The sequence below is a fragment of the Seriola dumerili genome, unplaced genomic scaffold (assembly GCF_002260705.1).
Source record: "Seriola dumerili isolate Sdu_G_001 unplaced genomic scaffold, Sdu_1.0 BDQW01000002.1, whole genome shotgun sequence".
Lineage (NCBI taxonomy): Eukaryota > Metazoa > Chordata > Actinopteri > Carangiformes > Carangidae > Seriola > Seriola dumerili.
This window is the reverse complement of record NW_019174257.1, coordinates 998310-1012680: the sequence shown is the minus strand read 5'-3', so window position 1 is coordinate 1012680 and position 14371 is coordinate 998310. Positions and strand designations below refer to the sequence as shown.

Here is a 14371-nt window from a genome sequence, read left to right as displayed (position 1 = left end):
TAACTGTATATAGAATGACCATGTTTGGACATAAATGTTGGCTCTGTGTCTCTATAGGTTACTAGGATTTAGCTATGTTATGAATATGTATCAAGAGACTATTCAGCCTATAAATTGTATGGTTTTGGGGGAAAACGGGAGAAGATCCTTTTTGGCTTTGGGTCCTCTCACAGGTTGTTTTGATGCTTGTTCAACGATGCTGTGCCTTTTTGTAATAAACCTTTTTATATACAATTGAGCTGGTGTCAACAGAGATTCCTTCATCATCTTCACATCATTGCCAAGGAAGAAACCACAACATCATAGTATAGTAAGGCATAAAAAGTCATAGAATTGCAAGTCTTAAAAAGTCATAAATAAAATCATAGTATAGTAAGGCGGAAAAAGGCATAAAAATGTCATAGTATAGTAAGGCGGAAAAAGGCATAAAAATGTCATAGTATAGTAAGGCGGAAAAAGGCATAAAAATGTCATAGTATAGTAAGGCGGAAAAAGGCATAAAAATGTCATAGTATAGTAAGGCGGAAAAAGGCATAAAAATGTCATAGTATAGTAAGGCGGAAAAAGGCATAAAAATGTCATAGTATAGTAAGGCGGAAAAAGGCATAAAAATGTCATAGTATAGTAAGGCGGAAAAAGGCATAAAAATGTCATAGTATAGTAAGGCGGAAAAAGGCATAAAAATGTCATAGTATAGTAAGGCGGAAAAAGGCATAAAAATGTCATAGTATAGTAAGGCGGAAAAAGGCATAAAAATGTCATAGTATAGTAAGGCGGAAAAAGGCATAAAAATGTCATAGTATAGTAAGGCGGAAAAAGGCATAAAAATGTCATAGTATAGTAAGGCGGAAAAAGGCATAAAAATGTCATAGTATAGTAAGGCGGAAAAAGGCATAAAAATGTCATAGTATAGTAAGGCGGAAAAAGGCATAAAAATGTCATAGTATAGTAAGGCGGAAAAAGGCATAAAAATGTCATAGTATAGTAAGGCGGAAAAAGGCATAAAAATGTCATAGTATAGTAAGGCGGAAAAAGGCATAAAAATGTCATAGTATAGTAAGGCGGAAAAAGGCATAAAAATGTCATAGTATAGTAAGGCGGAAAAAGGCATAAAAATGTCATAGTATAGTAAGGCGGAAAAAGGCATAAAAATGTCATAGTATAGTAAGGCGGAAAAAGGCATAAAAATGTCATAGTATAGTAAGGCGGAAAAAGGCATAAAAATGTCATAGTATAGTAAGGCGGAAAAAGGCATAAAAATGTCATAGTATAGTAAGGCGGAAAAAGGCATAAAAATGTCATAGTATAGTAAGGCGGAAAAAGGCATAAAAATGTCATAGTATAGTAAGGCGGAAAAAGGCATAAAAATGTCATAGTATAGTAAGGCGGAAAAAGGCATAAAAATGTCATAGTATAGTAAGGCGGAAAAAGGCATAAAAATGTCATAGTATAGTAAGGCGGAAAAAGGCATAAAAATGTCATAGTATAGTAAGGCGGAAAAAGGCATAAAAATGTCATAGTATAGTAAGGCGGAAAAAGGCATAAAAATGTCATAGTATAGTAAGGCGGAAAAAGGCATAAAAATGTCATAGTATAGTAAGGCGGAAAAAGGCATAAAAATGTCATAGTATAGTAAGGCGGAAAAAGGCATAAAAATGTCATAGTATAGTAAGGCGGAAAAAGGCATAAAAATGTCATAGTATAGTAAGGCGGAAAAAGGCATAAAAATGTCATAGTATAGTAAGGCGGAAAAAGGCATAAAAATGTCATAGTATAGTAAGGCGGAAAAAGGCATAAAAATGTCATAGTATAGTAAGGCGGAAAAAGGCATAAAAATGTCATAGTATAGTAAGGCGGAAAAAGGCATAAAAATGTCATAGTATAGTAAGGCGGAAAAAGGCATAAAAATGTCATAGTATAGTAAGGCGGAAAAAGGCATAAAAATGTCATAGTATAGTAAGGCGGAAAAAGGCATAAAAATGTCATAGTATAGTAAGGCGGAAAAAGGCATAAAAATGTCATAGTATAGTAAGGCGGAAAAAGGCATAAAAATGTCATAGTATAGTAAGGCGGAAAAAGGCATAAAAATGTCATAGTATAGTAAGGCGGAAAAAGGCATAAAAATGTCATAGTATAGTAAGGCGGAAAAAGGCATAAAAATGTCATAGTATAGTAAGGCGGAAAAAGGCATAAAAATGTCATAGTATAGTAAGGCGGAAAAAGGCATAAAAATGTCATAGTATAGTAAGGCGGAAAAAGGCATAAAAATGTCATAGTATAGTAAGGCGGAAAAAGGCATAAAAATGTCATAGTATAGTAAGGCGGAAAAAGGCATAAAAATGTCATAGTATAGTAAGGCGGAAAAAGGCATAAAAATGTCATAGTATAGTAAGGCGGAAAAAGGCATAAAAATGTCATAGTATAGTAAGGCGGAAAAAGGCATAAAAATGTCATAGTATAGTAAGGCGGAAAAAGGCATAAAAATGTCATAGTATAGTAAGGCGGAAAAAGGCATAAAAATGTCATAGTATAGTAAGGCGGAAAAAGGCATAAAAATGTCATAGTATAGTAAGGCGGAAAAAGGCATAAAAATGTCATAGTATAGTAAGGCGGAAAAAGGCATAAAAATGTCATAGTATAGTAAGGCGGAAAAAGGCATAAAAATGTCATAGTATAGTAAGGCGGAAAAAGGCATAAAAATGTCATAGTATAGTAAGGCGGAAAAAGGCATAAAAATGTCATAGTATAGTAAGGCGGAAAAAGGCATAAAAATGTCATAGTATAGTAAGGCGGAAAAAGGCATAAAAATGTCATAGTATAGTAAGGCGGAAAAAGGCATAAAAATGTCATAGTATAGTAAGGCGGAAAAAGGCATAAAAATGTCATAGTATAGTAAGGCGGAAAAAGGCATAAAAATGTCATAGTATAGTAAGGCGGAAAAAGGCATAAAAATGTCATAGTATAGTAAGGCGGAAAAAGGCATAAAAATGTCATAGTATAGTAAGGCGGAAAAAGGCATAAAAATGTCATAGTATAGTAAGGCGGAAAAAGGCATAAAAATGTCATAGTATAGTAAGGCGGAAAAAGGCATAAAAATGTCATAGTATAGTAAGGCGGAAAAAGGCATAAAAATGTCATAGTATAGTAAGGCGGAAAAAGGCATAAAAATGTCATAGTATAGTAAGGCGGAAAAAGGCATAAAAATGTCATAGTATAGTAAGGCGGAAAAAGGCATAAAAATGTCATAGTATAGTAAGGCGGAAAAAGGCATAAAAATGTCATAGTATAGTAAGGCATAAAAAGTCACAAAAATCATAAAAAAGTCATAGTATAGTAAGGCGGAAAAAGGCATAAAAATGTCAAACTGGGGACCTCTGTCTATGAGTTGTTACCAGCAGAGCTAAATTTGTGTACAAGAACTACTTAGTTTGGAAACCACTGGACTGAACTACTGACCCGTATATAAAGTATTTAAAACTCCACTGTGACCAACTACAACAGTAAAATGCTAATAATGTCCAGAGATATTGTTCACATGCACAGAGAATACACCTTCATCAGATGGTTAGCTCAGCCTGTGCCTGACTCCTGATGTGAACATATCTGCTGTGGCAGGAGTCTGTTTGGCCTTAGCAGGGGTGAATTAGAGTTCAAGCAGGCAGAGAGAGAGATTTGACTCAGAGCAGACTCTTTTATCTTCATTGGTTAACGTGTGTGTTTGACTGAGGGTGTGTCAGTATGTGTGTGTCTGTGTGTGTTGCAATTTCTCTCCTGATAATGAATGAGGGGTCAGTACATGAAATGAAGTTATAAAAGCTGTCAGCTCTAGACTCATCTTTATTCCAGCAGAGTCCAGCAGACATGTGTTCAGCCCCGGGCTGGTAATTACACATTTCTCCTTCTCCTTCTCTCTCTCTCTCTCCTCTCCTCTCCTCTCCTCTCCTCTCCTCTCCATTATATGTGTTACTCTCTCACCATCTAACCATTCATTTTTACTTACCAGTACTAAATTTACTGATCCTTCACTGCAGCTTGACTCGATTCATGTCCACCCCTTGGCACCACAGTCAGCCTCTCACAGAGACTAGCAGGACAAATTCCTCTTTGGTCAGGGCTATTGCAGCTGGAGATTTTGCTGTTGATGCCACAGATGGGGGAGGGGGGGTGTCTTTGTAACCATTTGTGCAATGACTTGACAAACGCACCTCTGCGGTTTTCCTCATTCGTGATCTCTCATTTTGTAATTTACCCTGTGTGTTTTGTTATTTTCCCCTCCAACTAACTTTTCTCTGTCTGTCAGATGTATGCTCTATTCTTGCAACATCCTGTTCCCCTGCCTTTGCTTGTTGTCTTGGCTTAAATCAGCATTAGGACTGTAACTCCCCCGCATCTAAAACTGCAATAAGTCTCAAGCCACTGTACATAAAGTAGAGCCCGTATTGATCCTGAGTAAAGATTCTGCTTCATTGTTGCACTGTATCTTATTGGGTTTGGGAATTCTGCCTAAACCAGGAAATCCTACTTCATCTCTCTGGTTACAGGCCTCTGAGAATCTGCTGAGATTAGTTTCATAACAGTGTCCAATCTGTTTTTCACAGCACTGAACTGAATGTTTCTCTGAGGGGAGAAATCTATTACATTTGCTGCACCACATCAAAAATGATTCGACCTCAAATCCTAGGTCAACACAATGCAGCTGAAAAAAAAAAAGTTTGGGACTTCCTTTTCCCAAACTGCATCGCAGTTTGACCCATATATGCCAAAGAGGAGGCAGTGGCTCCTAATTCAACAGATTTAGATCTGCAAATGGAAGTGCTAGACACTGAATACTACTCAGTCCTGCAAAAGTAAGCCCATGATTCATTTGTTGCATTTATGGTTTAAGTATTTTGCTTTCCCGGAGCTAAATGTGGGCTGTTCCAGGAACAAATGAGGTGGAGAGGCGATGAGGTCACACAGTAGCCCTCAGGGCTGTGATCGGGTTAGCAATGAAGGTGACACATCCACACACAGACACTGGGAGCTCTGCCAGTTACTGATTGACAATCCAGCCACCTTTTACAGCTGGACCCAGTGGTGTGAACACGACACCAGCCGGCTGTCTTCTATGGCAGATGCTGGGAAATGCAGGCAAACTGGGCGTCATCTGTCCTGTGTATACTCGAGACTAGAGCAAGTGTCAGGGGTAAAGGCTTTTTTCATACCTGTACTTTGTACTTTTACTGCTTCGGAGGGTGACAATTTTCATATCTATGTATACATATATACACATATATATACGTATATACATCCATCTATATTTGGATGTAGGATATTCTGGCATCAGTGCCCGTATTCATTCATCAAAGGCTTTAAAATTTACCAGAACAATCATTTCTCCAGGATATAATTCAAATATCTCTGCAACAGGCAATTTCCTCAACCACCCATCCACAATCCCCATGCGTATTTGTGTGTGTTAGTGTGTGTGCTAGTGTCTGTCCTCCCACCCTCATCCTTCACTTAACCAGTGAGTGATCTCTGTCTCCATTATCATACGGGATGAAAGACAACTTCATACAGAATAACACATGAAGAGAGGCCATTAGTCTACGGGTCTACGGGCTTCAGACCAGAGGAGGAAGGAGGATATGGTTTAATGGACGCCTTTCCTCCAGAGCTGTGGAAGAAAAGACAGGTCTGTCTGTCTGTGTGTCTATCTGTCTGTCTGTGTGTCTTCTGGGTTCATTCAATATCAGATCACTGGTGGCCAGCTTAGAAGGCAAGTGTATTGATTTGAATTTATATTGGAAAAGAATAAAGTCAAGCTGGGAAATAACATTTAGCGGTTTCATAGCTGGCATTTTGCTGGAAAAATAAATATATAAACTGGCATCTGAGCAGCTGAAAAAACTGTTGTGTGGACAAATATCTGAGACAGAGAACTGAGACATAAAGGCTGAATGCTGAAGGGATGTTTTTATTGCCTGGGTGCTGTTTCTTTGAACATGAATTCCTTTGTGATATAGCTTCTGAATCAGAGTAATTGCAGGCTAATTGGGAAGCTGTCAGAGGGAGAGTGACTTGACTTTTAATGGTAACCACTCTCTTATCCCCCCTTTTTCTTCTTTCACACTTGTTTCTGATAGATCTCAAAAGGGAACATTTCTTTCTCTTTCTCTCTATTTTCTTATTTTGCTACTTCTCCTCTCCTCCTGTGCTCAGATTGAATGCCATATTTTGAGAGCAGAACCTTGTTTATCCATGCCAGTGTTTGACAAACCTTTCCCATTTCCATTATAAAGCTCTATGCACTGGCAAGGAAACCAAGGCCAAGCTCTAGCATTTGCTCTCAAGGTCACCTCTACTTTCTGAGCAAACACATGACTTAATACAACAGCTCAAAGGTCTGTGTGTTGTTGACATGCTCCTATAACGCTGCAACACACAGATACTGTTGCTTTAGTTTGCAGATTTTCAGCTTCAGACAGGCTTATTTCTATCTGATCTAGATTCCTCTGTGATTCAAATCTCACAGCATTGAAACTGACGAAAAATGTCTTACCATGGCTACTCAGCTCACATCAAACCTCCTTCCTAGGGTGAACATGACACATAAAATAGATATCTCAGCATAGATATGTTCATATGTTCTGTGTCCTACCTCTGTGTGTGGCATAGAGTGCGGCGAAGGTGACGACAAAGAAGGTGGTAGAATATTTCCCAGCATTCACCAGGTGAGGGAAGGCCCTCTTGGTGTCACGGTAACGCCTCAGGCATTGGATGAAGCGGAACCAGGCGGGCAGGCATTGGATGATGGCACGCAGACCGTAAGAGTAGCTGTGGCACATGAAGTCATCAGCGCCTGGGATAGGAAGGAAAAGTAAAGACAATGTTATAATCTCATGCACTTGTTCCCTTTCTCTCCCTGTTATCCACCGTAATGCTCTCCTCTCAGAAAAGCTCATCATTATGAGAGTCACATGGCGACCTCTGTGTGGCCAAACATTTCCCTTCCATTAACTCCATGTTAATTGGTTGCATAGAAGCCGAGGTGTCACTGTTGGTGGAGTCGATGGACAGCAATTAAAACCTTGTTCATGTCACATATCAGGAAACTGTCTGGCACACTGTCAACTTAGTCTTTAGTCATATTTACGACCGAAAGATGTGAGTCTTAATCTCCATATTATGATGTGATGTGGGTGAAGAATAAATAATATGATTACCATCAAACATAAAAACAAATTTGAGGTTTATATTCAAATATCTAGTGTCTATACCCATAAAGACTACTGTCCATAAAAGAAGGTCTCTGAGAGGCTAAGTGAGCTCTCAACTGTGACACGTTCATACAAGTCTATTCTGCCGTCCAGATGCGTTTTATACTGTTTATTAAACAACAAAAGGTACTGACCAGCAATAATTGTTGTTCTGGAATATTTAATGTAACAATACAGACTAAATACACATTTTGGCTCCTACAATACCATCTGTCCCCTCTGTAATATTTGCATTTGAGGATTTTTCATCTTTTTTTTTTTTTTTTTTTGTGGTTAAGTGTCGCAATTTACTATATGTTTTCCGTGTTACCACTTTCCACATGTATCATCTGTCTATATCTCTCTCAGTTGGTAAATTTTCTTGAAATGTTACATCTACATTTTTCATTTCAACAAACCCCTCAGAACAGGTGTGAACTTGCATACAGTTGTTGTTTGTGTATGTATGTAGATACAAGAGAGAACAATTTTCCAGTGAAGAAAAAAAATTAAACAGTATTTAGTCAATACTACAAATGTTGCAGATAATAAGTCTAGAAAGAATCCAGCTCTTCTTTTTGAACCTTAGAAGCTAACATCTACACCTTATGTTTTTGTGTTTAAAAAAAGTAAAAATGTCGGCATTATTGTGGTTACATTATATTGTTAATGCATGATGAGGTACTATACTTAGAAATCCAAGGTTCATTACTTTTAGATTTTAAACAACAGTGTATTTTCAGTTGATGATTTGTAACAGGGACAGATGGAAACATGAGACAGAGGTGCAGAGGACATAAAGTTCAAGATTAATGAGATTCTGACCATGGATTTAATATCTCACTTTTAAAGTTGGGCAGTAGGCCTTTGCTGTTGCTCCACTGCAACTCAAAAATGTAGAAGCAGATGAGATACTCCAGGTCCATTAAAACAACCACCAGAGAGTTGAGCTGATCAGCCAGCCAGAAGTCTGCAAACTCCACGCGGTGAAACGGCGCTGTGAACACACGGAACTGGAAACAGAAAAAAGAGAGGAAGGTAAGAAGGTGAAAAAAGGGAATGCAAAGGCAGGCAATTGGCTGGTTTGAGTTAAGACTTAATTTTGTAATAATATTCACTCTAATCTCACTGAGCATAAATTTGAAAACTCAATAAAATTGAGAGGAGTGTATAAAAGCATCTGAAAAATGTTTGGTGCATTTCAGAAACACCTTGGCTGACCTCTCTGCTACAACATTTACCTCAGATGTTACAGTAAATTCTGATAGTGTGTATATGCCTTCAACACTGAGACTGAATTAATCAACAATTAATTAGTGTGTAATTGTCGCAGTACTTCAGTAGAGAAGTGCAAAGCAGGGAACAACCTCTATTAATGATCAGTGACACACAAAGGGATAAAGCCTCTAGACTACCTTATCAGCACACCACAGGACACCCTAATGAGTCACGCTTTGTGTCCGTGTGCATGTATTTGTTTATTTGTGTGTCACTGCTCACTGGTGTACAACACAAGCACATAAAACGACCTGGCAGTGTTTTGTGGCACATGCTGGCTTCTATGGGCATGTTATTTAGGATATGACTTTTGGCAGGAGCTCAGTTATTGACCACGCTTTGTAAAATGATACAACACTGCTCAACTCTTTCCATTTACCCCCCAGGCCACATGTGACATTCAGCAGCGACTGTATGCCTCCCTCCGTCTACACTCTCGGCCGCAAAACCCACACACACACACTTTCTCTCCACTGCAAATGCCAAAGAGTAATGATCTTCCTTTTTTTAACACACATCAGCTCATTACATATTTCTCTTAACCTGTCAATCAAAGCCTGTATTGATCGAGTGGCCATCTCACCTATATCCGCTCTGTGGATGTCTCAAGGCTAAGCCTACTGCAGTCATGTGATTAGGTTTTCATTTCTTGAGCAAACACTTGTGATCCAGGTGCTAGCTCTGCAGTTTGTCCTATAATTACATTTTTGTCCTCTGTCTGGTGTTAATTGTCAGAGGAAATTAGCACAGTTGGCATGGATACATTTTATAGCACTGCTTGAAAGAAAACGAGATTGTTTGCTCCAATAAAACTACAATTTCTCCTGAAATGTCCTTAACCACTTATTACTTATTCCACATAGCTTTGTGTATGGCAATCATAAAAATCAGCTCATTCTGTGTAGGTTGTTATGATTGTGCAGGACTATTCCAGACTAAGGCTGATTGAAGGAGGGCTGAGGGAGTGTTGATGAGGACTATGGGGAGCTGTGAAGGAAAGGACAAAAATATGAGGTGGGGGTCTGTTGCTGCTGCTGGGGGAGAGACAGCATAGGAGGGAGGGCTGAAGTGTGAGGAGAAGAGGAGGAGGGATAGAGGAGTTCAGGGCATCAGCATACTGATAGATCTACGCCTGTAATGATTGCACAGTCACAGCCTCCAACTCCCCTGAGACGAGGCTGCATTCTATTATCCCTCAACCCCCCTGCCCTCTGTCTCACTGCACACCCCTCCACCCACACACACACAGACACACACACACACACACACACACACACACACACACACACACACACACAACCCTCTCTCCTGCAGGCTGGTAGCACTGCTTAGACAAAGAACAGAGTAACATAGGAGGGTTTTGTACACATGAGATGAGATAGATATCTGAACTATCTGAATCGTACATGCATTCCTTCTGAGAGACACGCGCGCACACACCCCCCCGGAGTCAACAGTATAATATGACAGCAAAATACAGGGCTATAAAAAGGCTAATAGCTCATACAAAGTCATATTTAATTGTTCTCTTTCAGCGTCGCTTGTTCGGCGTTGGTTTAGGCTCATAATGCTAAAATAAAAATGAACCTTGGAACCAGCATGAGGAAAAAGACCTCACAAGGTGGATTATCCCATAGATAACGGGCAGAACAGTCAAAACAAATATAACTAAAGTCCCTTCAACTTAAGGTAACTACAGTTTCACTTTATCTAGCCTATCCAGACTCAGAATATTCATAGGGCAGATTGAAGGATATTTTGCAAAAAGATAATGAATAAACATATTTCTGTCTTGTTAAAGTTGGGGTAAACTTTTGGTTTTGTGTATATGCGGAGCATTTTGTCTTTAATACAAATAATTACAAATTTCCCATTTAATCTCACTCCTACACTCGGTGCTCTGTGCTAATACCATATTCAATCCCCAATCCTTGTTAAAACAGTCCATCTAAAGCATTATTTACTGCTGGCTCAGAAGTGTCAGCATTAGCCTGTGTGTATCCATGAATGGTTTCAGATGCTCTTAATGTGTATGATTAATGGAAACCAAAGTTCAAATGGCATCACCGTAATTCTTTCAGACTGAAAGAAATACTCCACTAAATAAATGAGCAGACTGACCAGCAGCTTGAGGAGCCAGAAGCGTGATTTGTAGTAGCAGGTCTTGAAGGGGTTGATGAGGAAAAGCACCATGAAGCCATAAAGGATGAGAGGGTTGATCTGCATAGGGAGGTGGGTGTAGTCTGAGTAGAGACAGGAGAGGATGCTGAGACACCACAACACACCCAGGAAACCAGCGATCTGTAGCACAGAGAGGGGAAACAGAACATACTGGCATTACAAGAAAGCTCTTTTGACACATAATCCCAATTAACAAGGTAATCTGAATAATGCAGTCTAAATTACTTTGTGTTTTGTTTGTATAAATAAAACATTAGGCATGTATTGTTTCTGCTGAATGAAATGTATTTCTTGAATTTGGATTACCCTAATGATTTAACAATCTCATTCATTCTCATTTCATATCTTAAAAATGCATGATTATCAATCTAAAAACAAAGTTGGTTTTCTTCATTACAGAGAAAGGGGTTATTTTTCTGAGGACTCAGGGGTCTCATTCAGCAACAGAAATAATTGTTTCCATTTCTTTCTTCATTCTAACCTCAAACAGGTGTTGGTGTGAGAGGTTGTTGCGGGGATTGATCTCAAAGATGAGAACATGGTTGACTCCAGCCTGTCTCCATCCATAAGTGTTAATGCCCAACAGGAAGAGGAACTGGATCAACAGGAAACCGCCCCGATAGATCCGCACAAGAGGCCACACGTTCTCGTAGCGGATGAACACAGCACCTGACAAAACCACAGTAGAGTTTCTCTTTTTGAATATAAACTAGGAACGCTTTGACCGTCTGCTTGATGACAAATCTGAGGGAAAACAACAATGAAAGTCTGCCAGACATGCTCTCTATTAATCGTAAACAATCTACCAGTTATCTTTGACATATTACAAATTACGCAGGACTCAAAAGGATATGAAAAATGCATGAATTCAAATGGTCATGTGACTTACCAGTGAGAACAAAGGAGATGGCAAGAATGATAAAGAAGCCGCAGTAAAGACCCACGCGAAAGGTTGTCCACGCCAAAGCAGGCTGAGCAAGGTGAGGATGAACACAGAAAAACATTAATACAGACACCTGAAAACTGTATATATTAACAAGTTCAAACACACTGTACATGTATATAGAATCCAGTCATTTTCCAACTTCAGATAAAATAAAACTTCACGGGACAATAACCTATACACTGCATCTCCTTAATAAGCCGTGTTGGCTCCTTTCATCTGCTTGAATATATTTATAATACACGTCTGCAGGGAAAATAAAGAGATCAATAGTCACATAGCACAACTCAAGTCAGACATGACAGTAATTAATGCAGTAATAACGGTAGATATAACATAGGGGGGTAAAGTGCCACTAGCCTGAAAGATATCCTGTCTGTTCAACGATGGAAAGGCACTTATAAAATCAATACTGAAGGCTCTCACGGTTTCTCTCACTTTGTCTCTTCCCATCTTCCTTCCTGTCTCTATACCTCTCATGACAGTCTTCTCACATTTTGTTTTTAACCTGTGTTCACCACCAACAAAAAGCATGATTAGAGTAAGAGAAATGAAAAGATTATACTTTTCTTTTCTTTTACTTTTCTCAGGCACAGATACCAAATTTGTTCACAGGTAATTTAATATTGTGGGGATCTGGGAGATGTCTTATGTGATAAATATATATATATATATATATACAGTATATGTATGTATATGTATATATATATATATATATATATATATATGTGTATATATATATATATATATATATATATACACACACTTTGATACTTGGACACACATTTATTGTCATTTTGTCAATTTTTGTTAATTCATTTTAGTTTGCAGCCTCATTGCCTCCTTTGAAAATAAATTAAAAAAAACACAAACTGAGAAGGAAAAAAAGGGTTGATATAACTGATCTGATCAACTGATCTCCTCTGTGTCTGGAGACATTACTTTGCTTGAGAGGTTAGGATTAATCTTGAGAGGCTCACTAAGAGATATCACTTAGAGGTAACCAGTGTGAGCAGGATTCTGACCTGAGCTGCCCCCAGTGGAGGAACTCTCAACCTCTTCATGGCCCTCTGACGATCTCCTCCCTCCAGCTCTGTGGTGACGAGGGTCTGGACACACAGACAACACCCAATTACTTTCAGTGGTATGATTTTATGTGTGTGCGTGTGTGTGTGACAGAGCACGCACCTCTGTCTCAGAAATGAGCTGTGTGATCTTCTTGCAGGTGTAGAAAGGTGCCACCTCCACGTGAGCCACACGCCAGTCGGCCCCGCGAGGAGTATCCAGGATCTTGTCATGTTTCTTCAGGATTTTACGGAAACCAGTGAAGTTCAGATTCTGTGGATGCCAACAAAAAAACAACTGTCATATATCCATACCAGACAGGAAAACTTGTTCGAAATAAACTGCTGAAGGAGACATTAAGTGCAACACAACACACGTCTATGAACATTGTGATTATTACTCTCAAGACTGCTTCCTTCCTTCCTTCCTTCCTTGATACATTAACTGAGCATTTCTTTTAGGAAATTCTTCTCTCTAATTGAAATGAATTTATTTGTGTGTGTTTGTGTGTGCGCTGAAACCTGGTAGTTCTGGAGCAGGATGAGGCTGAGGTAGAACTCGCTGAAGGCTAGCTTCAGGTCCTTGATGTTGTGGTGTTTGCAGCGCTCCTCCTGTGACAGGTGGAACATCGTCTTGCGTTTGCGCAGGCCGGGCGGTGCGTTGCTCTCGCGCTGAGCATCCAGCGAAGACTGCAGCTCATTCTGCAGCGTGGCAAAACGTCTCTGGGCTTCAGCAAGCTTTTCTACAGAGGGCGAGATGAGAGGTTTTAGGTTTTGAGGGAAGCATTTTGCATTCTGCAACATAATCAAACATTTTGATATTGCACATAAACACACTTCAGAGCTGTCCAACTGAAGCCTTCTTCCTTTAACCACTGGAGTTCTAAATGACCTTTGTAGTCTGACCCAGCTAATTCATGTATTGTTGGTAACGACAACAATTGATAACAAGAGTGATTAAGAGAACAAGATTAAAATAAACTGCATTAATAAGCAGGGTTAATGCTGGTAAACAAACAGTTCCTTTGTGTTTTGGTAGTGTAATCATTATGCCCAAGGGAGGGAGGAAAGAAGACCCTTCACTTTGGCTCTTGTCTGACAAACAGCTGGAAAGAAATGTTAACTCTTCAATTTGACATCAATGATCTTGGCAGAGGACAGGTTTCTGTAATGAGCTGCAGAGAAGGTGGCAGCAAAAAAAAAAATTTTATACACTCCTCTCCCCTCCTCTCCCAGTGTCTGGAAGCAGAAACACGGAGACTATTAGGCTAAGCAACATGTAAATGCTGCACAGTGAGGAACCATTATCTGGGTCAGACATAGGTTAATATACCCACAGCAAGAGACAGAGAGAGAAGGGGGGGGGAATCACACAGGGCCTGAGCAGTAACCTGCATTTCATTAACTTCTCCTGCACTTCTTTTCTGACAGAGATTAGCCCTCATTCCCCCACTACTTTTCCTTTTTTTTAACCAATCAGAAGTCATTCCAGGTTCAGTCACTCACTAATGAAGCCCACATCTTTTCTTTCCCCATTGCTTTCTCCTTTGGTAAAGAATGTGTACTTAATGGTTAATTCAAAAGAGTTACACTACTTATTCTCCTTTAGTATAATTGTGTGGTTACTTCTTGTTTTATGAAACCTGCAAATCATGTCTGCTCCT

At 39.3% G+C, this 14371-nt stretch overlaps 1 protein-coding gene across 1 annotated transcript in view; it reads right to left on the bottom strand.

The window, feature by feature from the left end:
• The window catches only part of LOC111240185 (xenotropic and polytropic retrovirus receptor 1 homolog), a 75868-nt gene that overhangs the window by 11172 nt on the left and 50325 nt on the right, over nucleotides 1-14371 (bottom strand). Inside the window, exons 4-11 of the mRNA XM_022770185.1 lie at nucleotides 13230-13450; nucleotides 12832-12981; nucleotides 12669-12752; nucleotides 11590-11671; nucleotides 11182-11369; nucleotides 10641-10820; nucleotides 8086-8254; nucleotides 6644-6844 (exon numbers count right to left, since the gene is read on the bottom strand). Coding sequence (XP_022625906.1) covers nucleotides 6644-6844; nucleotides 8086-8254; nucleotides 10641-10820; nucleotides 11182-11369; nucleotides 11590-11671; nucleotides 12669-12752; nucleotides 12832-12981; nucleotides 13230-13450 — 1275 coding nt within the window. The remainder of the gene's footprint in view (nucleotides 1-6643; nucleotides 6845-8085; nucleotides 8255-10640; nucleotides 10821-11181; nucleotides 11370-11589; nucleotides 11672-12668; nucleotides 12753-12831; nucleotides 12982-13229; nucleotides 13451-14371) is intronic.